The sequence below is a fragment of the Myotis brandtii genome, unplaced genomic scaffold (assembly GCF_000412655.1).
Source record: "Myotis brandtii unplaced genomic scaffold, ASM41265v1 scaffold658, whole genome shotgun sequence".
Classification (NCBI taxonomy): domain Eukaryota; kingdom Metazoa; phylum Chordata; class Mammalia; order Chiroptera; family Vespertilionidae; genus Myotis; species Myotis brandtii.
The window spans coordinates 2,111,659-2,135,435 of NW_005370558.1; the positions used below are offsets into that span (position 1 = coordinate 2,111,659).

A 23,777-nucleotide genomic window follows, 5' to 3' on the forward strand; every position below is an offset into this window, starting at 1 on the left:
TAATGTGGCAGCTGCTGATTTGCACTGTGTGTGTGTGTTTCCTATAGTATACTGAGATCTACTTTCCAGTCTTGGGGTTGGAGCAGTGATCAAGGAGAGACCCGATTTCTGCTTTCTTTCTGAGCTTTCAATTCATTTTGGGGGCTCACTGGGAAGGAAAGAGGAGGTGGAGGAGGAGGAGGAGGAGGAGGAGAGGGAGCCCTCTGCTGGCCACTGATATAGCACACCTGCTCACATCCTGGCCGGTGCACATGGAGGCTCCCAGCACCCACTGGGCCAGGGGACACAGGTTGGGGGAGTTGCCCTTCTGAAGAGCAACACTGATTATGTCAGTCCTGCCTTAAATACCTTCCATAATCCTCAGCTGCGTTCAGAGAACACACGCCTACAAGGCCAGGCTTTGTACTACCTTCAACCTTTGCAGTGTTAACATAAGAAACATTCAAACCTGTAAATAATTTTTGTGAGTTTATTTGAACCAAACTGTTGACAATTGCTGGGAAGCAGAATGTCAACATTCTCGGGAGAGTGGCATTACTTATATTTTATTTAAATTACAATCAAAGGAGGAGACATAAGTGGGTTACATGAAATCCTTTGGTGATAGATTAGGGAAGTGGAAGATAGCAAAGCTGGGAAACTCCTGGGATTGGTTAAAAAGTAAAATGATAGACATTTGCTTCTTTTACATAGATGGGCACAGGAAACATAGGTGTTAACAGTCAACAATTAACACGATAAAATAACAATGAGGGAATTTGTGGTCTCTACCCTGGTGCATTGATTGTGCCCTGTGGGGTCCAGATAAAGGGAAGTCACATGTTACCCTGACATTCCGAAGGTACCTTATAATAAATGCAGGAGACAATAGGCTCATTAAGATCAAAGTTGATCTTTGTCAGGGAAGATATTGGCCTAGGACATGACTACTCATCATAGACTGCTTTTTTATGTAAAAAGTTTTCATTTCAGACCATCCTTTGTGGTTACTCTAGGTCTCTTGAGTTTGCAAGGCCGCCATGCAGGCCTTCCCTGAGCTAGTCAGGTTAGCAGGTGGCCCCTTTTGGTTCACAGCAGCCAGCCACAGCCTGGTCTTGGTCTTACCATTGTTTTCATTTTAACCACGGAGCCTCCTCTGAGTCCCCCTCCCCTCTCACCCACATTCCGAGGAGCCATGCCCTACCTAGTGCTCCAGGGCCCTGCAGCCCCCCATTCCCGCAGTTAGTGAGGCCTTGACTCTGGCTCCCACATCTCTAATTAGGCTCGCCCTATCGAAATGGCACCATGTCTAGGGAAGATGCCCTGTCAGAATTGAGGGCAGCTCAGGAACGGGGTGTGGATATGGAGAAGCTCTCTGGAACCCCAAGTCCTATGGCTGTTACCTTCTAAACCTCGCAGAATCATGAGCACCAGCTTAGCCCCATCTATATTTTTTGGGAGGGGATGGGGCTGGCGCTCAGAGACCTCCGGGCAGCAGCCTTCAGAGGGTTAAGGCTTGCACTAAGGCTTGGCGGTTGCAGGGCACCGTTTGGGTGTATGGAGCAAAGCAGGTGTTGCTATGGCTGAATTGCAGGCAACAAGTCTGTGATCTGAGCAGCAAATTGTGTCTGTGACATGACAGCGCTCATTAAAGCGCGATAAACTGTGTGGCAAAGCGCCTGGCCAGAGCCTCGATGCTCTGATCCTCTCTCTGAGCCATCACATTCCATTTGAATGAGGCCTATCAGCCCCAACGTTTTCATTAAATAAGTCAATTTGCTGAAAGTGCCTCAGGGAATGAACTGGGGATTGCTTTCCCCATCCTGGTTCTAAAAGAGAAATGTGTCAAGTGTGGTTCTGACTCATAGTCACTGGGTGTGAACAGATCTGCCTGGTGTGCTGGACAGTGAGCTCCCCTATTACCAGACGTCTTCAGGCTGAGGCTGGGGGGTGGGGGACACTGGGCTCTCTCTTCCTTTCGGGGGGCTTTGAGTAGGGGAGAAGGAGGAGATATTCCTAACAGGCATTCTTTGCAGTTCTAAGATTCGGGATTGTGGACCCTGATGAAGGATCCCGTGGACCATCCTCATTCTGCAACCTGTCCGTTGTCCTCATGGCACACCTTTCCCCAGGGAAGGGGGCAGTTTCATCAGGGGTGGGGGTGGGGGAGCAGGGACATTGGGCCCTGAGTTTAAATCCTGGTTCTATTATTAACTGGGTAAGTAGCCACACACAAGTCATCGTTCTTGTAGGAACCCCAACCCGTCATATGTAAAGTAATAGTAGGATAACTACTGCCTATTAGCACTTATGTGTGCCGGGCACCGTGCTGAGGGCCTCCTGTGGGTGATATCATTCATTTCTCACGGAAATGCTTTGATGTGAAGACGTGTGTGAGCACCCCCACTCAGACAGTGCTGCCTCTGGGAATGATAACAATTCTCGCCTCATCTACGTCATAACATTGTTAGGCGATCACATAGGAAAATGGGTGTACAAAACAGCTTTTAAACCATAAACAACTAGTCTTGGAAATATTGAGCAAGAAGCTGAATCTAACGCGTAAGCTTTTCCGACCTTGTTCAACTTTGTCCAGAAAAGTGTTTCCCTCCCTTCTGGCCCTTCTTTCCCACATGACCAGCACCCTCCTCACCTTCCTGTTCCAGCACCCCCTGGTGTTCAAATACTTTGGCTTTGATGGGATTCAAGCTCAACAATGGAAGGTGAAACAACAGCCCAATTTAAAAGTACTTGTGCTTTTATTAAAAAAAAATACAATCAGGTACTGTCCACATGTGTTTCGGGAAGGAAAGTCTCTTTAAAAATCCTTAGTTTTCATCATCATCCTTATTATTATATTAATAATATTAATTATATCCTTAACATTGAAACAGGGTTGCTTTTCTGGGTTCTGTTGTATGAAATGTAAAAAATGGGGATGGCTCCCAATAACACACACTGAATCACTGGGAACAAAAATAACATTAATTATGCAGCTTTGTGTAAAAGACAGCCGGTTCTAAAACTATCACTGTACAGCGAATACCCCCACCCCCTGCCCACAGCCACCCGCGAGAAGAAAGACCATTGGCTGCTGTCCCTGGAAGGCTTTTGCAGATTCGAACAACACAACAGAAACCTGTTGGAGAGGTTGTCTTTGGTGCGAAGGAAGGAATCGCAGAGGGGGAGGCCCGTGCTCCTGCTGTTGGCCCGAGGCGCCATGGTCCACGTGAACTCCCGCCAGATGCCCAGGTGTGGCTTGATGGTTGGATGGGTTGCACTGTGCTTTGGTAAAATTCTCTTCTTCCTCTGGGCCCTACACCTCTCAGCCAGGTGTCCCTGCAATTCACGCCCGCTTGCGCCTGCCTTCGAGGTTTCGGAAGTTGCTGGGTCTCACCTTCATCTCAGCAAACTGGATGGAATGTTCGTGGCCCTTCCAGTGGAACCAGTTAACACCCTGTAGAACAAGAGAAGAGCTCCCAGTTGGTTCCCAGTAGGCACTGACCATTGCTCTCTAGCTCAGTGATGGCGAACCTTTTGAGCTCGGCGTGCCAGCATTTTGAAAAACCCTAACTTAACTCTGGTGCCATATCACATATAGAAATTTTTTGATATTTGCAACCATAGTAAAACACTTATATTTTTGATATTTATTTTATATATTTAAATGCCATTTAACAAAGAAAAATCAACCAAAAAAATGAGTTTGCATGTCACCTCTGACACGCATGTCATAGGTTCACCATCACTGCTCTAGCTGACGGGGTGAGTTCTGTTCCAGCGTGACTGCCGTGCAGTTCAGCTGTCTCTGTCTGTTGACCTTTGCAGTGAAAAGTGCCAGAGGGGCTGGCAGAATCCGACTCAGCTGTGTTACTCTAGTCACAAGCCACCTGAGGTTGGCTCTGCCAGCTGGGAACTAAGTGGTGGCCGATGGCACTTGCCATCACGAGGAAAAGTGTGAAAGAATTCAGGTCAGGACTGGAGGTAACAGAATTGAGTAGCTCCGTGCGGGGGCGTCTATAATCCACAGGATTCCAAGGATCTGACTGGGGGTCGGAATGGAATGGGAGAATGTGAAGGAGCTAGCACAGCGGCTGGAGCAGAGCCAGAGCTAGGGCCCACCCTGCTCTCCTTACGGCCTTTTATGTCATCTTCTCCTCCTTCCACAGCTGGGAGGAAGGATGGAAAAAGAAGTTTCCTTTGGCACACAGCTGTCTTAATTTTCTGGAAGACCTTGTATTGCACTGAAGTTAGGGGACAAGGCGGTGAATAACGCTCAGAGTGGAAGTGTAACTGAGGCGACGTAGTAAGACGCAGGAACACCTGCGCTCACCCCGCTTCACCTCAGGGCCTCCCCTTTGTCTGCTCTCCTTGTGGGGTCAGATGAAGATTTTGTCCGAGGAAAGCTCTCTGTGTTGGAATCCACCTGACCAGTGGTTTCCCTCATGTGCTATTTCTTTTTTTTTAAAATATATTTTATTGATTTTTTACAGAGAGGAAGGGAGAGGGATAGAGAGTTAGAAACATCAATGAGAGAGAAACATCGATCAGCTGCCGCCTGCACACCTCCCACTGGGGATATGCCCGCAACCCAGGTACATGCCCTTGACCAGAATCGAACCTGGGACCTTTCAGTCTGCAGGCTGACGCTCCATCCACTGAGCCAAACCGGCTAGGGCTATTTCTATGACTCACCTGACCTGCATGTCACTGAGGTTCCCCCTGCTGTGCTGGGAAAAACATGTCATCTACTGAGGTTGCTGCCCCTAGTCTCACCCCCAACCGGCTTCCAAGCTTGGTCCTGGGCCCTCTCGGTCCGCTCACCTGACTGTGGTTATTGTCCCCATATCTGCCCATCAGGTTGACACGGTGACAGTTCTTGTACCAGAAGGCCCCCTTGTAGGACAGAGCACAGTTGGTGATGGCTGAGTCTGTGTCCTTGTCGAAGGTGGAGAAGGACCTGCCATTGTGGTAGGCCATCGAGTCACCTGGGAGAGAGAGAGAATGCACCTGAGAGATCCCAGCTGGAATCTCCTCTGGGATGTGAAGGACACAACTGGAGGTGACAAGGGAACGGGCCTGGGTGGGCCGGCCTTGAACACTAGGCCAGATTTAGAATCACACATGGGACTAGATGGGATATGAGTGTCATCCCTCATATCTGACGGATGCATTTGTGACAGAAGCAGCATGTGGTAGAAAGAGGGCTGCGGGTGACTTTGTGGTCCAGCTTCAAGTCTCATCTCTTTCACTCCCTAGCTGTGACCTTGCACAGGTCAAGCTGCTTGTTGCACCTCAGTTTTCTATGCTATAAAATGGGACTAGCACATTGATTCTATCCACCTCAGTGCTGCTGGGATCATATATAAGGTGTTTGCTAAAAAGAGTTGAGCAAATAGTTATGATTGGTGCTATTTTTATGATGTTTTGCATTCCCTTTCCATAAAGGCACTCACTGAGAAATGCAAGAAATCTGCATTTAATAATGCTTTCCCCTAAATACAAATCTTTAGAACCATACTTGGAAGCAAACCCTTCAGCTATCAGATTTCTAAGTGTTTATGGGACCAGCGTTCCCTGACTCTTGGACAAAAAGCCCACTCATGGAGTGCTTTTGGGGAATCTAGTTTATAAATGAACACGGAGTTTTGGGAAGATTTCAGTGCCGTTCTTTCTGTGCACCCTCACTCCCCACCGGGCCAGCGCAGTGCATCAAAGCATCAGGATGCCCTGGCACCTACCCTGGCCTTTAGGAGCAGGTTGTCAGAGGCAGCAGGTGCCTGTCTAAGCTGCTGAGCATGAGCGTGGCAGGTGGACCCTGATAAACGAGGTGTCTCCTGTCGGGGATGCATCCCAGCTCATCTCTGCTGGAATTACAGAGAGGGGTGGAGGCTCACTCACTCCCGCTGCTCAGTCAGCTTGTCTTTGTTTGCCATGTAACTGTATCCCTCTTGCCTGAAGCCATCTCCACCAAAGAGGTATTTGTGGCCAGGTAATAAAATGTCAGGCTTTGAGGGGCCTCTCTCTTCTCTAAAGAGCTTTGTCTCTTCTTCCACTGAGCCTGGCTTTCGGCAAATTTTTATCTGGAGTTTTTTTTAAAAAAAAAATCATAGATGTTTTCTTTCAGGGCTCAGAGAGGCTGTAAATATACCACAGCATCTCTTCTGTTTTCATGCACATCACCGAGAGCCACCCAAAGTGGGCAGGGTGGCACGGGCTGGGCACACTCTCAGACCTGATCCCTCTTGTTCCCAAGAACACCTTCTGCAACCCGGCTTATACCTGGGCCCGCTCTTTACAAGCTGTGTCACTTGGGCAAATCGCCGAACTTTTCTGAGCCTCATTTTCCTCCTCTGTGCCTTCCTGGCATGGCTTCTGTGAGAGCTGAGTGGGGGTAATGTGTGGGAATATCTGCACCAAAGGATGCGACCCAGGAGCCCTGAATGCATGCTGTGTCCTTGTTTATTTCTCCTCTAATGTGGCGCCAGACACCACACAGAGGCCGTGTCAAGTCAAGAAATTTGCACTAGGTTGGGGACCATAGAACAAAAACAGTGCTGCGGAAGTCTTCTGCCCTGGGGTGTTCAGGCTGAGGCTGGTTGGCCATGTGGCAGGGATGTCTTCCAAGAGACTCGAGCAGTTGGTGATGGACTGAATTGTTTGCTACTCAGAGTGCAACACCACCCACAGCGGCATCACCAGGGAGCTTGTAAGAAACACTGAATCTCGGTGGCTGTGTCAGCACTTGGCATCCCTTGAGGGCTCATCCTATATAATAAAAGGCTAATATGCAAATCAAACAGCAGATCGACTGGTCTCTATGATGTGCACTGACCACCAGGGGGCAGATGCTTAACACAGGAGCTTCCCCTTGGTGGCCAGTGCACTCCCACAGGGGGAGTGCCACTCAGCCAGAAGCTGAGCTCACGGCTGGTGAGCATAGTGGCGGTGGCAGGAGCCTCTCCTGCCTCCCCGGCAGTCGGACATCCCCCAAGGGGTCCCAGACTGCCAGAGGGCGCAGGCTGGGCTGAGGCCTCCCCCCCACAATTGCATGAATTCCGTGCACCGGGCCTCTAGTATGTACATAATAGATTGAGAAGCACTGGGTTACACAAGTATGAAGGCCCCTGAGAGACTTTTTCTGTCAGTCTATGCTGAAATCTAAACATTTCTAAGTGATGGCAGCTCCAGATAAGCCCTGAATGTCCTGCTTCCCAACCTTCTCTGTTTCAGTGACCAAAATACCTTCCCAGCTCGGTCCAATAGTAGCTCTTCCGGATTAGCACCCAGTAAGGATTCAAATACTCAATAAATGGATGACCCAATAAATGGATGGATGAATGAAGGAAGGGAGGGATGATGCAGGGAGGAATCAGCTGAGAACACAGGAAGGTCCTGTGGTTCCTTGGGCTCTGAGTGGCCGTCCGTACCTGCTGTCCCGCTGTACCCCTCCACTTTCAGCTTGTAGCGAGTCTTGGCGTCTCCCACGCTGAACTTGTCATAGACTGCATAGGCTGTCTTCCCGTGGTCCCGCAGGTCCACCCGCAACTCGTACTGCCCCTGAGACGTGATTTTGTTCAGGTTGTCCAGCCCTGTGGACGACAGGCAAGGGATGATGCAGAAGCACCAGCGACAGAGGCTATTGTTTCTACTCCACCCGCATCAGGGCAGCGGCTGATGTGTGTTAAGGAGGGTCGAGTCTTAGACCCGGGCTTGCAGCTTGGTCTGCTCCTTGCTGGGGCAACACCAGGCAAAACAGATGATGTTTCTAAGCCTCAGGCTAACTCGGGTTGAGAGCTTTGCCCTGCCAACCCCTAGTGTTGTGAAGATCAGAGGAGGTGAGGTGGAGAAAGCCCCTGGTAAACTCTAAAGCTCCGTACTAGTGAAAGGGAGGGGATGATAGCTGGATAGACATTCCCCGCCAGACAGTCCCTTTGCAGGCAGGTTATGGGAAGGTGTGAGTGTGGATGGATGGAGGAGGGCATTGTAGTGCTGCCTCAGGACATTTCACATTGCAGCTCAGATGCTCACAGTATTGGCTAGATTCTCCTCCAAGACTCTGGTTTCCTATGTGCAAGACAGGAACTTTGTACCTTGCAGGGGTGCTTAGAGGTTATGGCTATAAGACCCCATCTCACCACCAGGAGCCCAGGGCAGAAGCAGTTAACGGTTCAGGAGGACAATTCTTAAGTGGCCAGTGAATGACTAAAGGCGAGGCTCATTCTTAAGGCCTGACTGTTGGCTCTCCCTTGACCAGAGTTTTATTTTTAATGACCCAGAGAATTTAAAATATTTTCCACTGAGAAGTTGAAATTCAGTGTGTACTACCAGAGCTGTTTCCCCCTCATCCATTTCTCTCCCAGAGGTCGCTGTGGGTTGGGACAAGTGACGAGGGGGCAGAAATGGACGTTTGGGTCATAAGCATGCAGGGCGGCCTCACCAAGCCAGAACTCTTCTCTGCGGTCCCCAAACCCAGCGGCATAGGCTTTCCAGTTGCGATAGAAGTCCTCGCGTCCGTTTTTGCGCCTCAGGAACACCTGTGAACACAACCAGTGAGGCTGGGTGCACTCAAACTACTGGAGGAAAGAGAAAGCACCTTTCTGAGAGGAAGAACATCGGGCCGTGGGAAAGCACCTGTCCCAGCTCTGTCCTCACTAATTTGCCAGGTAACTTGGGCAGCTCACCTCCCTTCTCTGAGCCTCGGTGTTCTCACCTGAAGCGTAGGGACTAAAAACACCACCCACTGACCCATGATGATGCTATGTCAGTGTAGGGTCACTTGTAACTAATGCACACCCAGGGCGGGATGCTGATGGCGGGAGAGGCTGTGCCTGTGGGGACCAGGGCCTGGGGGTACTCACTGTACCATATGCTCAATTAAAAAAAAAATAGTGTTGCATTTTATTATTTATTATTATTTTTTATTCCCCATCCTAAGATATTTTTTTTCCCATTGATTTTTAGAAAGAGTGGAAGAGAGAGGGACAGACAGAGAGAAACACATAGATTGGTTGCCTCCTGCTCATGCCCTGACTAGGGCCAGGGCCAGGGAGGAGCCTGCAACCAAGGTACATGCCCTTGACTGGAATCGAACCTGGGACTCTTCCATCCACAGGCTGATGCTCTACCCACTGAGCCAAACCGGCTAGGGCCATATGCTCAGTTTCGTTGTAAACGTAAAACTGCTCTAAAAAAATAGTGTGTCAATTTAAAAAATACTACCCAGCTCATATGGTAATGCAATTGACATAATTCATATAAAATTCTTAGCACAATGCCTGGTAGAGAGCAAATGGTAATTAATATACACAGTGGGTTTATGACCACTGTCATTTTTGTGCATCACAGAGCTAAGGATCAGAAGACATAAATTACAAGAAAAATATTTTCTTCTTTTTGTCCCCATTCTTTTGTTTAAGAGATAATCTTTGAGTGTCTGCTTGTGGCAGGCACTATCTTACAAACCTCATGCACCTTGGGGTCAGAGTGCAGGGGCAGGGCCTCCAGCCCTCCTGCCCCTCCCCCCCAACCAACGTTTCGGTGATACTCACGATCCATCCGCCCCCATCAGAGGTCATGTCACAGAAGACTTCCAGAGCCTGGGCCTTATCGCCGTTCAGGTAAATAGTGTAGAGGCCAGAGGTCGTGTCTCCGTTCAGCATTGCCTGGGAGCAGTCCCTGGGGAATGGGTACAGGAGTCCAACTGGCGGGTAGAAGGAAGAGTGGCGTCAGAGCAGGGAGACTGGGGTGGGAGCTCGCGGATTTCAGCTCTACTCTTTGGGGCTGGATGACTGACCCTCTCTGAGGCTCTGTTCCTTCAGATGCAAGAGGGGACAAAACCTATCGGCGTGGGTGCAGTGTGGCGTAGAGGTTGTGGATCTAAGGGACATGTCCATCTCAGTCCCTTAGATTGATGGAAACTGTCAATGATGTCAGTGGGAGGAGGGCTGAGCCACTGTGATGGCCATGTGTGAGGTTGGCCTCGATCTACCTGGAGTGGTCAGGCTGTCTAGGTCCCCAGCACCCAGTGGGTGGCTCACTGTGGATCAGGGCACTCTGTTAGGCCGGATGCATCTCAGTGTCACCAGATAATTCAGGAGTTCAGTCCTGAATTCCTCACTTTCTTGCCTTAGGACGCTGGAGATGGCATTTACTGCCCTGAGCCTAGGGATCTTAGACAGGTGGGGTCAGGGAGAACAAGAATGCTTGGGGAATTTCCAAGTGCAGTAATGTGATGCAAAAACTTAAAACCATGATAGATACAGATAATCTTGGGCCTGTGCTTAGCAGGTGGCAAGGAGAACTGATGGCCACAGCTGTCCTTTTTCTGATCTGACTCCTTACTGTACTTGACCTTCACCTGAAGTTGCATCATTAGCTGTTGTCTATTTCACAGCCCTCATCTGAAGTCATATTTAGGGCACACTCATATTTTTGTGTTCCCAACACCTGGTGTAAGTTCTGGCAAAGAGGTGCGTTTGCCTGTGACCCTCCCTCAGCAGGTGTGTGCAGAGTAACCAGAGTGAAGAGTGCGGGCAGGAGGCATCTCTGGGGTCCGCTCCATGCAACCCAGGTTCGGGGCTTCCCAAAGGCAGACTCCTCCCTTCCCAGGAACGGCTGCTTCCTCTTATTCGCCAATGGAACACCTTGCATGCCTAACATCTGCAGAAGGTATGCAGTGGCAGGGTGCAGGGGCAGTTCCCTGGTCCTGGAACACTGAGCCCAAAGCTGACTCTGAGTCATGGTGTAGCCTTGAGAAATCAAGGGAGCCTCTGAGAGCCTCTGTTTCTCCACCAAAAAACTGGGGATGGCATTCCTGGCCCACCACACCAGTTTGGTGGGAGGCTGTGCATGAGTGAATATGGACAGGCTTTGCAAATGTTGAGAAGCTGAAGAAAAAGAGGGGCCCTAAGTGTATAATGAGCCCTGAGAATGGACCACACAATGGGCTAGGAGTTCAAATACAATACAAGGACTCTCACAGAGTTCTTGTGAAAAAGAGGTGGTTATCAAGCCCATTGTATAGGTGAAAAAATTGAGGCTCGTAGAATGGCAGTGATTTCCCGAGTCACACACAGCAAATGGTGGAGATGAGGACTGAATCCAGTAATTCTCACTACTGACCCTCCTTCCCTTTCACCATGAGCCCTGTCATCTCTTGCACCCACATTCCTCGGGCTTTCAGGGAGTGGCAGGGAACTGATCCTTGTCAGAGGTTTGATGGGTGAATTTAATGTAGCAGTCAGAGGAGAGGAGGGCTGGTTCAGTCTCACAGGTTTGATCCCTGCGCCCCTTACTTGTGGTGAAGATGGTCTGGACCAGCTTGCTCCTCAGGGGCCCGTTCAATGCTTGGATCTTTGCTGTGTAGTGAGTGGATGGGCTCAGCTCTGCCAGGCTGTAGGAGGTGGTGTCTGGACCCACAATAACTTCCTAAGGACAGAAGAAAGAACATAATAGCGTTTGGCCACATAAATCCTTAGGACACAGATGATGTATTCATTCATTCACCCGTCTGTTTATTTCTTTAATCAATAAGAAGCCACTGAGTCTCACTCTGTGCCAGGCTCCATGCTCCCTTCTAAGATGTCAGAGATGGAGAGAATGCAGCACGAGCAAAGGTCCTGGGGCCAGAAGAGGCAGAACTAATTAAAATAATTCGAAAAGGCAATGACCTACCTCAACCATACCTGGTATTTGGTGGGGGAGTGATGATAGAAGAGATGGGCAGAGGGCTTAAAAGCCATGCTATTGGAATTTAAAGTTAATCAGGATTAGAAATGGAGATTCCTCAAAGGGTTTTGAACAAGTGAATGACACAAACCCAATCTAATCTGGTGGCCACATGAGCTACACAAAGGAGAAAAGGTTTAGATTTTGAGGCAGTTATATCAGTGGTCCCTAAATATGGCTCTTTTTTTTCACAGCCCTCTGGGAATTTTTTAAATAATGCAACACCTGGGCTCCACCCCATACTGCCTGGATCATACGGGCTAGAAGTGGGCCTGGCCAGGTGCATATTCAAGAAACTCCCCAGGTGATCTCTTAAGTCAGGAGATGGTTACGGGGCTCAGTAGGCATGGTCTGATGATGCCTGGCGCTGACTCACATGCCCCTTTTCTAGAACAGAGATGTCCAGGGGAGGAAGAGTGTGCTGTTGTGGCAAGGCCTGCGCTGACTGCGCTGTGGCTTGTGCCTGGTGGCTGCGCTGCTGTCCGGAGGAGGGGATCAGTTTCAGTTTGCAGGAAATGCTCTTTCTTTTCAAATCTTCTTTCCAGCTTCCAATGCCTGTGAAATCACCTTTTAGCTGGTGTCTGGGATTGGAATTCAACCTAAATTCCTAGCTAACCAAACACAGTGGTGCTCTCTACAATCTGCAAACACAGCCGACTGGGTTTAGGCAGGAATGAGTCAGTGTGGAGGCCCCTGGAAGGTCCTCTTCTACCCTCACAACTGGGCAGGTGAAGTTATTCTGGTTTTTCCAATGGGGGTGGAGTTTTGCTCTCACTCCAGCATTTATTGGTGGCAGAGGATGGTCTTGCCTTTTGTCTTCCAAGGTCCTGTTCAAGGACTCTTTCATCCTATACCAGGAAGCTTTAAGTCCTGCCTCCCTCTCTCCCTCCTTCCCTCCCTCCCATTTTATTGATTTTAGAGAGGAATGGAGAGGGAAAGATAGGAGCATCATTTAGCTGCCTCCTGCACGCCCCCTACTGGGGACCAAGCCGACAACTTGGGCATGTGCCCTGACCCAAAATCAAACAGTGACCTCCTAGAGCAGTGGTTCTCAACTTTCCTAATGCCGTGACCCTTTAATACAGTTCCTCATGTTGTGGTGACCCCCGACCATAAAATTATTTTTGTTGCTACTTCATAACTGTAATTTTGCTACTGTTATGAATCATAATGTAAATATCTGATATGCAGGATGTATTTTCATTGTTACAAATTGAACATAATTAAAGCATAGTGATTAATCACAAAAACAATATGTAATTATATATGTGTTTTCTGATGGTCTTAGGCGACCCCTGTGAAAGGGTCGTTCGACCCCCAAAGGGGTCGAGACCCACAGGTTGAGAACCGTTGTCCTAGAACAGTGATGGCGAACCTTTTGAGCTCGGCTTGTCAGCATTTTGAAAACCCTAACTTAACTCTGGTGCCGTGTCACATATAGAAATTTTTTGATAATTGTAAACATAGTAAAACAAAGATTTATATTTTTGATATTTATTTTATATATTTAAATGCCATTTAACAAAGAAAAATCAACCAAAAAAATGAGTTCGCGTATCACCTCTGACACGCGTGTCATAGATTCGCCATCACTGTCCTAGAGCATGGTTCAGTGCTCAACCATTGAGCACACTGGCCAGGCCTGTTTTTCTTGAGTGAAACGCATAAAGCGGGGATTGGACGTACAGGAAAGTCAACCAGGGTAAGTGCTCAAGCTTTGATACCAGTGATCCAGTGACCTTCGTGTGGCCCCTAGGTCTGGCCCTTGGGGAAGGATCAAGTACAAAGCTGGGTTCATTGAATTACTTGGGGATACAATTACCTATCAGCTCTCTAGGCTGCTGTGCAAAGTCATCTTCCAGGCAATTAGAATGCACTGAAATGAGGCTCAGGACTTCAGGTAAACACCAAATCCTGGAATGCCTGACTGCCTGACTAAGAAGGGACCTGAGAGACCGTGGTCCCAATGCGCTCATTTTAAGGATGTGGACACTGCCACCCAGAGAGAGCAGGACATGCCTCTGTTCACACAGGGAGGGAGTGCATTGTTATACTGACTCTGAGAAGGGCCATGAGAGTAACTAGAAATGCGTGTCTACTTCTGGTTAAGCACGGCAGAGTAGACATGCCAGTTTATCTCTACTTGCTTCTGATACCCAGTAAAATGATGGTAAATGGATATAAACTATAAACCCCCAAAGTGAGGGAAATGGCTGAGGAGATGGCCACAGGCATGTGATGTCAACAGGATCTTGGTAGACAGAAAGCGTGTGGTGCCATGACATGGAGGGACGGAATGGAGAGAGCCGGGGGTAGAGGCGGGGCAGAGCCTGGCAGAGGCTCCATGATGAATGCCCCAGAGCCCAGCAAGTTCAGAAATGGAATGTATACAAAAGCAAAGATGCCACTGAAGGCCAGCGTGGGGCAGGGCTGAATAACAGTTTGTTTAAAACTGTATGAGAAACAGATCTCCAGCTCTGACAGTCTGCACACTGTCCTTCACGTCCAGAAGGAAGGCTGATGTTTAGTCCCTGGAAAGGCTGAGCCAGGCAGAGACTCTGGATTCAAGTCCACCAGGGCCAGCTGCAGAGGAGGCCGCGGCATCATCCTAGACCCAGGCCTGCACAGTGGGAGCCACGCTTTCTCCAGCGAGGCTTCCGGCAGCTGGGCCTGGAGGAGTTGGAGGATCCTCGGAGTAGCTCAAGAGGAAAGGCTGACAGCACTGATACTAGGGAGCCCCTCTAAAGATTGCTGGTCACTTGCCCCATCACTCTACCGTGAGCCTCAACATTGACAAGCCTGTAGTGCGATTGGAACTCCCAATCAGCTTGCTTCTTGGCTCCAGCACAAAAGGACAGACAGACATTGCGGGACGTCTCCAACAGGAACAGTGGAGACCTCAACCAAACCAGCAGCAGCGAAACAGAAGGAAGAGCTACGCAGGTTGTGGAACAAAATCACGGTAACATGTATCTTCCTAGATAAAGAGAAGACGATGCAGGGAACAAACAATACACTAGAAACGGATGAATGTGCAGAGAATAAGTATAAGATCCTGGGAATATAAAGAACAATGACCGAAATTAAAAACTCAGTAACAAGTTCAGTTTGGAAAATCTCACTTGTGGGAAGGTCTGAAGTTATTTTAGATTACAAAGTAAAAGAAAAAAGTTCATGGGTAGAGAAAGTAAATAGTATGAACCATTTCTGTAAACAGTATTAACAGCTAATGTCATAAGAACATGGTGATGTGTATTTCAATATAGCATGGAGTGATGCCATCTGGGAGACAATAGATGTATATATGGCCAGAACACAGAAGAAGCCTTTAGCTTTTGCTCAATCAAATAATAAAGGACCAAGACTCCAGCACCTAAAATGTCCTCGTCTTCTGAGCATGGCTCTTGACCTGGGCTGGCTACCGACTCTGGAGCCTGGTAAAAATGAGAGGCTGGAGCCTGTGATTCAGAAGGTCTGGCATCCAGCCCTGTTCGTGTTTTTTCAGTTTCCCAGTTGCACTGGGTAGAGAAACACACCCAGATCATTCTTCCCTACTTTGAGGATAATGTAAACGTTTCAACCAGCCGTGGGGAGTTGTTTATATACTTCAACGTACCTTGACTGTACCGTCCACAGATTCATACACCAATAAGTAACCAGTGACAGGAGCCCGGGGGGATCGCCAGGTGAGGAGGGCAGTTTCCGACTGGACCTCAGTAGCAGTCAAGTCTCTGGGAGAATCGAGGTCTGGAGAAGAGAAGACAATCCATAGCAAATAAGTCAGCAATGTACGACAAAAATCCCTGGCCGGGCATCAGGAGGCTTGGGGCCACGTCCTTCCCCACCATTGTCCTGGATGACCTTGGGTGGAACCTTCCCCATCTATACATGAGGAGGTTGAGTCATATCATCTCCAAAGACATAGATTCTCTGGGGTTCCTCTCATCCCAGGGGCCATGTTTTCCTGAGCCCAGCATGGCCTTGGTTGGATGGGGAGAGAGAGACAGAGCTGTGAACACACTCACTAATGTCCCTTATTCCTAAACAAGAGGACAGATGGATGCTGATGGTGCTCTTCCCTGAGAGGAGGCCTCCTCCAAGGCCCTCCTCCCTACAGTGTGTAAAAGGACCTGCGTATAGAAACCCAACGGCCATCTAGGAAAACTTGCCTGGAAAAATCGTTCTCTTAGAATATTTCCCTGCCTAGAACATGGATCATTAAATACTGGATTTCCACTGGGGGTCTGGTTTTCCACTTAAAAGCTCTGGTTTTACAATCGCTTCCTAGTCCCTGGGGAGAGCAGGTCATTTTGGTTCACAAGGACCTGGTGTGCTGCTTCAGGTCCTGGTGGAACTGGCAGTGGTGGATGTGGCTGATGCTGAGCATCCCACTGCCAGGATCTGTCTTAGGAAGGAAGTTGGAGAGAGTGGCTGTTTCGGAGGGGCCATGGCTGGGCATCTACCCGCTCTCGGTGTCTCTTTACCTGTTGTGAACTTGGTGCTGATGGTGGAGCTCTTCTGGGGCCCTTTCTCTGCAAAGACCCTCAGCGTGTACTCCGTGGCAGGCTCCAGGTTGGTCAGCACGTACTCCACCGTGTTCCCGGACACCGTCCGTGTGATCTCTGGCACTGAACATGAAATACACAAACCCAGGCAGTTACTGCTTCTGGTCGGAGCCATCAGCTGGCTCGGCCAATGACGCACACACCTCCTTTTAACACACTTTCTGTGACCCCGCAGACATGCCTCACGCCCCTTTCTCTCTCTTGAGCACTCACTTCACATACAAAAGATTTATGATACGGAGACTGAATTTTTCCAGGCACCAAATCAGAAGGAAGGGGAACTGGGGGTCAGGAGAATTTTCCAGCTGCTGTCGCTGGGACAAGGACCAGCCAGGGGAGAGGAGCAGGTGATATCTCCGAGCCTGGGGCTACCCACGTTTAATCTGTCCCATGTCTTGTCCCTCTCTCTTTTACTTCCTTACATGTGCTTTTATAATTTGCCAAATGTTGTCAAATCATTAGGCGGGGGGACCTCAAAAGTCAGGCAGCAGGCACGCCAGAGCCTGGTTACTGCCTCTTGAGACCCGTCGTCAGGTCTGACGTGGACACCAAACACCAGGGCCCAGGTGTGTGTGTTCATTTCCACCCACTGGACCAACAACCCAGGCAAGCCAGGGACTGAGGGGTTCCCCAGGCTGTGAGGCTTTTAGCGCTAAAACTGGGAAAGCCCTGGACAAATTGGTAGAGGTGGTCACCCTACCACAACATGTATGAACCTCCCACGCCACCCCCTAGACCAAGCCCTTTTCCAGGCAGCCAGCATTTCCGTGATTCCTCTGAGCTGTACCCTGATATATTTTTGCTGAGACAATACCATCTTCTCGGACTCTGTAGAGTCTCTGCATAGAGAATATTTACGACTTGAAGAATAAAAAGAATACACGCAGCCTGGCAGTTATGGCTCAGTTGTTGAGCGTTGACGCATGAACCAGGAGGTCACGGTTCGATTCCCGGTGAGGGCATATGCCCAGGTTGCAGGCTCGATCCCCAGTAGGGGAGAGGCAGGAGGCAGCTGATCAATGATGTTCCTCTGTCATCATTGATGTTTCTGTCTCTCTCCCTGTCCCTTCCTCTCAAAAATCAATAAAAATATATTTTTAAAAAGAAAAAATGCTCCTCCCCTTCATCCCCCAGGCTCTGTCCTCACAAAGAACTCTCTTAGGTGGCTGCTGGGTCTGAGTTAAGATGCTCAGAGGCCCAGGACACAGATTGTGGTGCCTTCTCCTATTGTCACTGAAGGTAAAACAATACTGAGCCCTCAGATATAAAACTTGCATTTGCATTGAGATGAAAATAGTAACACTTTTTCCTGGAGGAGCTCATTACAAAAGTATGGGTTAATTCAGTGGAAAGGAATCTATTGCTCTTTCTTTCCTCTCTTATTTGGATTTGAGTTTAATGTTCTGGCAGCTGTGTGCTAGTGCCCCAAAACAAGTGTTTAATTTGCGAACTGAGTAAATTAGCAGAGATGCTTGCAAAGACAAGGATTTCGCAGTCAAATTTGCTACTCCTGGCTTCCCCTGAGGCCTCTGAGAAGCCCAGGCTCCCCAGTGCCACCCGACGCAGCCTGTTTAAGATGTGAGGTCTGGACTCCTTCCTTGTAAGAGATGAGAGCTGCCTCCTAGGGAGGGTGCTCATGCCTACAGGGGGAGACCCTCACAGGAGAGGAGGACAGGCTGGGGAAGCATGGACAGGCTGGGGTGGTCCATTTTGTTTTTCTTAAATGCCTACTGGATTCCCTTGATGTAACTACAACATGGAAGCTTTTTCACTTGACAACAAGCAGAGGAATATGGGCAGGGCCTCCTTGCCTCCCCCTGACCAGGCCCCTCCACACCTACCCCCAGCCCCTGTTCTGAGGTGGCAATTGAGAGCCACAAGGGCACTGCTGGCCTTCCCAGCCTCCCATGCATTTCTGTCATCCTTTACTGAATGTGGCCAGAGAAGGGAGAATGGGGAGAGTTTACAGCAGAACAGACATCCTCAGAGTGGGGAGGGCCTTGGACACAAGCTTACCTCTCTCCCCTGTGTAGGAGATGATGTAGCTGTCCACGGGGGCGATGGCTGGCTGCCACATGGCCAAGGCTTCAGAGTCGGTGATGTTGGCTGTCACCAGGCCAGATGGGCTGTCCAGAGCTGCAGAGAGAGACGGTAATGTGTTAGAGAGATAAGCAGCCATAGGTAGGACCTCAGACCACAGCTGTCTATGCTGCTTGCGACTCCTGGTTTGGGACACAGTGTCAGCTGCATGGAAAGTTTCCAGTCCTAAGCTTGGCACCAAGGGGACCTGGGTTTGAGTCACAACTTCTTTCCTTGCTGGCCTTGAGTCTCTATTTCCCCATCTGTAAAATGGGGATAGTAATTCTGCCTGGTTGTATCCTCAGTGTTCTTCTGATTGTTATATGATGTTATATGTCGAGAGACGCTGTATAAAATGGAAAGGCTGAACACACGAAGAGGGTTATCATCATAGTAGAACCCAAGGGAAAGAACCTACAAAAACAGAGGGAACTTTTGGAGTGAAGGCTGCCCGAGGCTTTTCTGGGCTTTGAGTAAGAGCCCTGATTAGATGGCTTGTAGATGATGTGGACCTGGACTCTGGAGGCTGGGGGTCTGTGTTCTACCTGGGCTTCTCTGTCTAGGGTCTGTGTGGCCTATGTCATTTCCCTTCTCCAAACATCTCTTTCTTCAGTCGTCCAAGGCTGGCTGCTGTAAACATGAACTAGGCAAAGTGTGTGATATGTGCTAGGGGGTGTTATTAATAGACTATTAAAGTTATTTGATATCATCATAGTCTCAAAGAGTTTATGATAAAGTAGACATGATCTCCAAGTGACTCGTCCTGAGAAAGGATGGATATTCACAGGGTCCAGGCCCATGTGACTGATCACTGTTGCTACCAGCACCGCTTTCTCAGAAAGCAAGCTCAGCACGACTCTCCTCCTGCGTTCCCATTCACCACTCAACTATTCCAGGACCACAGCCCGGAGCACGGAGGCCGCCATCAGGAGCTCGTTTGCAGATGACGTGCCTGAGCCCCAAGAGATGCCAGGACTGGCCTCCAAGTCAGGAGGGCAGAGTACTTTGGGGGACCCACTCTGTCCGCTCCAAGTTCCTTCCTGCTTCACCAGGCCTGTTCAGACCCTCCTGCCACTGACCAGGACAACGGGGCCTCGAAAAGAAAGGCATCTGGTTCTTGCCATGTGTTGCTGTGAGAATCCATGAATGAAAGATTTCGATGGGGAAATAAGGGTGGACAGGACTCTGGGTTCAGATGGGATGTTTTAATTGCATATTATAAACTCTTTGAGGCTATGAGGATATTTTTAAAAACTTCTACAAGGCCCATTCTTTGCATCCTTGAATGGATTAGGCTGGATAATTGCTCATCTATCAAAGGATCAATTGTTTAGAGACATGGCTGCCTGAAGAGAAATTTTCCACTTCATTCTCCTTCAATGCAATTCATTATTTCCCCTCCTTACAGTGTGTTGCCCAGATCAGGTTATAATAGGAAAATGATCCTTTATTTTAGGAGAATGCAGAGTTTGGAGTGCGACTGACCTCAGTTCAAATTTGTTTCCAGCATTTATGACTTATAGGGCCCTGAGGCTCAGTGGTTTCCTTTGTAAAATGGGAATGATAGCAGCCATTTTAATAGTGCAACCACCAAGGGATTAGTAACAGTGCCTGGAACACAGTAGCTGCTCAGTTGAGAGCAGTTACTTTGCAGCTGTCACCATTGCAGATCTCTTGTGATTCCTGGGTACCAGGCCAGGGAGGGGAGGAGGCTGATTGTGCGAAGTCCTCATATTACAGATGCTTTACCTATATAATTCCACGTGATCCTTACAGCAAAGGAAGCAGAATTGTACCCATTTCCTAGAGAAGGAAAGTAGAGCCCAAAGAAATGAACTGACCGCTCATGTACCTACAAGTGGTTGACTTGAGATTTCAACCCAGGTCAGGCTGACTCCCAAACTTGTGCTTTTTCTTCCATATGGCCCCAGGAATGGGAAACCCAGCGAGGTTAAGGATGAAGTCAAGGATCCGCAGCCCATGAGAGGCTGGGGATGGACCAGAAATGAGGGCTGTGGGGCTCCGAGTCCAGTCCACTCCCCACTAAGATTTTCTAAATAGAAACATTTCCCGGCTGCTGAGCATTGAGCAATAATGCTGAAGGCGAGAGCCTCACCTGTGGTGAACGTCCCCGAGACGGGCTCGCTCTCCTCGAAGCCTTTCATGGCCACGATGCTGACAAGGTACTCGGCTCCGGGTAAGAGTGTTGTCAGCTTGGTCTGAGTCTTGGTTCCATCCACAGTAACCGTGGAGGGCGTACCTGGAACACAGTGAAAGCAACATGGGGACTGCTGAGCCTCACTGAAACCTACTCACTGTTGCCGCCACGAATGGGCGTATCCAACTTGGAAATGACACTGCATCTTTATCCAACACCATTTTCTTGACTTCTCATTTGCTCCTACCGTCTGGCATAAGAGAAGAGTTCTTACTTTTTGTATAATGTTTTTTTTTCCATCTAAGCAGATGCCAAAAACCAAGCCAGGAGAGGAAAAACATGGTCACAATGTGCTAAAAGTGGCAAATTTCCGTTCAGTAGAGAGCTGTCATGTTGAGTAAATTTCATTTACTTTTCTCACAGAGAATATGGCAAACTCACTATGTGATGTATATCTAATATATTTAACCCCCATTGTCTTAGGTTAGGGATAAATAGGCTCCCTTACTAGCCGAGGTTCTACTCTTTAAGAAAAGAAGTCAGTCATGGTCAAGTTTGTACTCCTATAGCTATTAAAAAGTCCAAAATTTATATTCCTTAGAATTTCAGGGCTGGTGAGGAGCTTGGACATCACCTGGCCAAACTCCCCACAGAGATGCTACAGCATAGCATTCCTCCGAAGAGGTTGTCTAGCATTCTCTCTGTATACACTGCCACTAACAGGGAGCTCACTACCTGGCAGATGGTTTTATACAGACTGGACTGTGTTTCCTCCATGGTCTGTTACAGCCCATGTGCTCTAAAGGAGAACTCCCAGTTCTACTGAGTCACAACTTCCCATCCTTTCCTGAGAGACAGACCCAAGGGCAAAGACCTCACATACAGCCAGGTCAAGACCAGCTTTCCGGATGAGCGTGCTCAGAGAGAGAAGGTCATTGTGTGGACGCAATAATGGGGACCTATTTCTCAGAGATGTTAGAATGTCAGCGCTGGAAGGTGTCTTCCTAACATGACCCTCCCAAGGTTGTGTCTTCTAAGGACCTTGAAGTCTATCCAGATGGCCTCAAGCATAAGGGTGGCCATGATGCTGGGAAGGAGAGGAGAGGAATGGTCTCTTTACTATTCCACCCAAACCCTCCAGGCTCCTCCTCCCGTCCCCTCCCCCGTCCGTTACCTCCGGCAATGGGCACATAGGTAATCCGGAAGCTCTCCACCTGCGCGGTGGGCGCCATCCAGCTGACAGTAGCCGAGTTTTCAGTGATGTCAGAGAAAAGAATTTCCTTTGGGGAGCCCATGGCTGTCACGGAGAAAACACAGGAGAAACCCAGAAAAGTTAACTACCTTGCTCACCAAAGATGCTTCCTGGATTCCTTATCCAGAAAAATTCAGCCCCTCGTCTGTGTCTGGGCCAAGCCTTTAGGATGGAGAGTGTAGTGCTCTGTGGGCAAGTTATGACTTGATAGGAACAACCCTCCTTTCATTCAGGTACAGGGCCCAGGGCTGTAGACCTCCACTTGGTTTCATTCAGGGAGAATGTTAGCCCCGCAGCTGACGTCTAAGGAAGTGTGGGTAATACGCCCTCCTTTAATTCTGGATTTTAGCATTTTGAAAAATCTTGGCTTTCTAGCTCCTTTCATTAAAGGGTACCAAGACTTGACAACTGTATAGTTCTTTGAAACTGATAAGGGTTAGCCCTCACTCAGAAAGCCCTGAGAGGAAGGTATGGTTACCCATTTGACATAGGAGGAAACCAAGGCTCAGTTTTCCAATGAACATTCTTTTGGTGTGACCTTTCTGGGGCCCAAGACTGGGCAGCAGAACTGAGCGCAACCCCAGGATTCTGGAAATAATGTTCACATGGACACTGACCCCGGCAAACCCATTCCCAGAACTGGATGGGGGTCGAGAGCCAGGGGAGGAACCTTGGGCCCATCACCAAGGCAAACACCCTGGACACTGGGTCCACCTGTGGGAGAACTGTGCCTCCCTGACACCCCGTGTCCTTTGGCTTTTTCTCTGTGTTTTTTGGCTTGGTGTCCTGCCCTCTTTAGCGGACCGTGCTTCACCAGAGAATCCAGGAAACAGTTTTCAGGTCTCCAGGGATCTCGCTTCATCTATCTGTTCCCCTCTCCAACCCACGTTGGTCATGAAGTTCTGAAACCCACAGACCGCTTTGGAGAGGGTGTTTTTCCCTCTCCCCATTTCCGTCCTTTTCTCTTCTCCTACGGCTTCCTCTTGCAACCTGGTAGCCACCCTCAGACTTGGCGGCTGCCTCGGGCTCTGTCCTCTCTAGAGAGCTTTGGAAACCACAAGAGCTCTGGAGCCTGTATGATCTGATTGTCCAAATACCACGAGAGCCTGGACAACCTGGGCAGGACCCTTCACTTCCGGGAGCCTCAATTGCTCCATCTGTCCCATGATAAAGGGTGCCGACCTTCAGGAATGTTTGAGGATAAACAGACACAACGGGTATATCTGGCATGCAGCAAGAACTCGGTAAACACGGTCGCTCTTTCCTTCATTTCTTTCCCATGTGACTCTGCTATGGGCCACCCTGGATTCTGAGGCAGCCCCCAGGGAAGATGTAGGCGAGGCCAGCTGAGAAGGTGTAAGCTCAGGCACTATGGCTCTCCTGCCGACCTCACTGATGCAGGTCCTGGCCCGTTTTAGAAGGTTTATCTTGAGACCACAGCTTTCTTCGCTAGACCCCAGTGTTCTCACTTGGAAAGTGGCAATGTGATCCGGCCTATCTTAGAAACCACAGGCATCAGTAGCTTTATCCATCATGCACTCCTGAATCCACAGTAATGGTGGAATTTCGGGGTCAGTGTGTGTGGTATTTTTGGACCACAGGCCTACCTAAGTGTGGGCGGCTGTTTGTTACTGTAGCGTGTCTCCTTCTGCATGACGAGCTGGGTCAGATAGAAGGCAGGACTGCCAAACAAGTGTCTCTGCAGACACGTTGACCCAGGCCCCAGACACAATGTCATTGCAGCGCCGAGGTGTGTGGTTTCAAATGCATCTGAACTAGAACTGAGTGGAGGAGTTAAGAGGCTGTTTGGCTGGGAAGGGTGGGGTGCAGTGGGAAGGGGAACATTCTGGGAGTTGGGAAAAGGGGCATTGACTACCCCCATTGGCCTTGGGGGTGCATGTCTGGGACTCCCAAAGGGGACAGGTCCTCCAGAAAAGAATGACAAAGTCATTTTACTCTGTGACTGGAATTTAAACTATTTTCTGTCTATTCTGCCCCCCCCCCCCCCCCCCCC

At 49.1% G+C, this 23,777-nt stretch overlaps 1 protein-coding gene across 3 annotated transcripts in view; it reads right to left on the reverse strand.

Moving 5' to 3' along the window:
- Window positions 1–481: 481 nt before the first annotated feature.
- The window catches only part of TNC (tenascin C), an 89,811-nt gene continuing 66,515 nt past the window's right edge, over window positions 482–23,777 (reverse strand). For 2 of the 3 annotated variants that reach the window (XM_014528922.1, XM_014528921.1), the window contains 11 exons: window positions 21,686–21,808; window positions 20,470–20,613; window positions 18,291–18,410; window positions 16,194–16,337; window positions 15,326–15,456; window positions 11,277–11,409; window positions 9,531–9,682; window positions 8,420–8,516; window positions 7,410–7,571; window positions 4,804–4,967; window positions 482–3,436 (listed from right to left, as the gene is read on the reverse strand). In XM_014528922.1, coding sequence (XP_014384408.1) covers window positions 3,326–3,436; window positions 4,804–4,967; window positions 7,410–7,571; window positions 8,420–8,516; window positions 9,531–9,682; window positions 11,277–11,409; window positions 15,326–15,456; window positions 16,194–16,337; window positions 18,291–18,410; window positions 20,470–20,613; window positions 21,686–21,808 — 1,481 coding nt within the window. In that variant the 3' untranslated portion in view covers window positions 482–3,325. The remainder of the gene's footprint in view (window positions 3,437–4,803; window positions 4,968–7,409; window positions 7,572–8,419; window positions 8,517–9,530; window positions 9,683–11,276; window positions 11,410–15,325; window positions 15,457–16,193; window positions 16,338–18,290; window positions 18,411–20,469; window positions 20,614–21,685; window positions 21,809–23,777) is intronic. The other variant, XM_005880931.2, reaches the window with a different exon arrangement.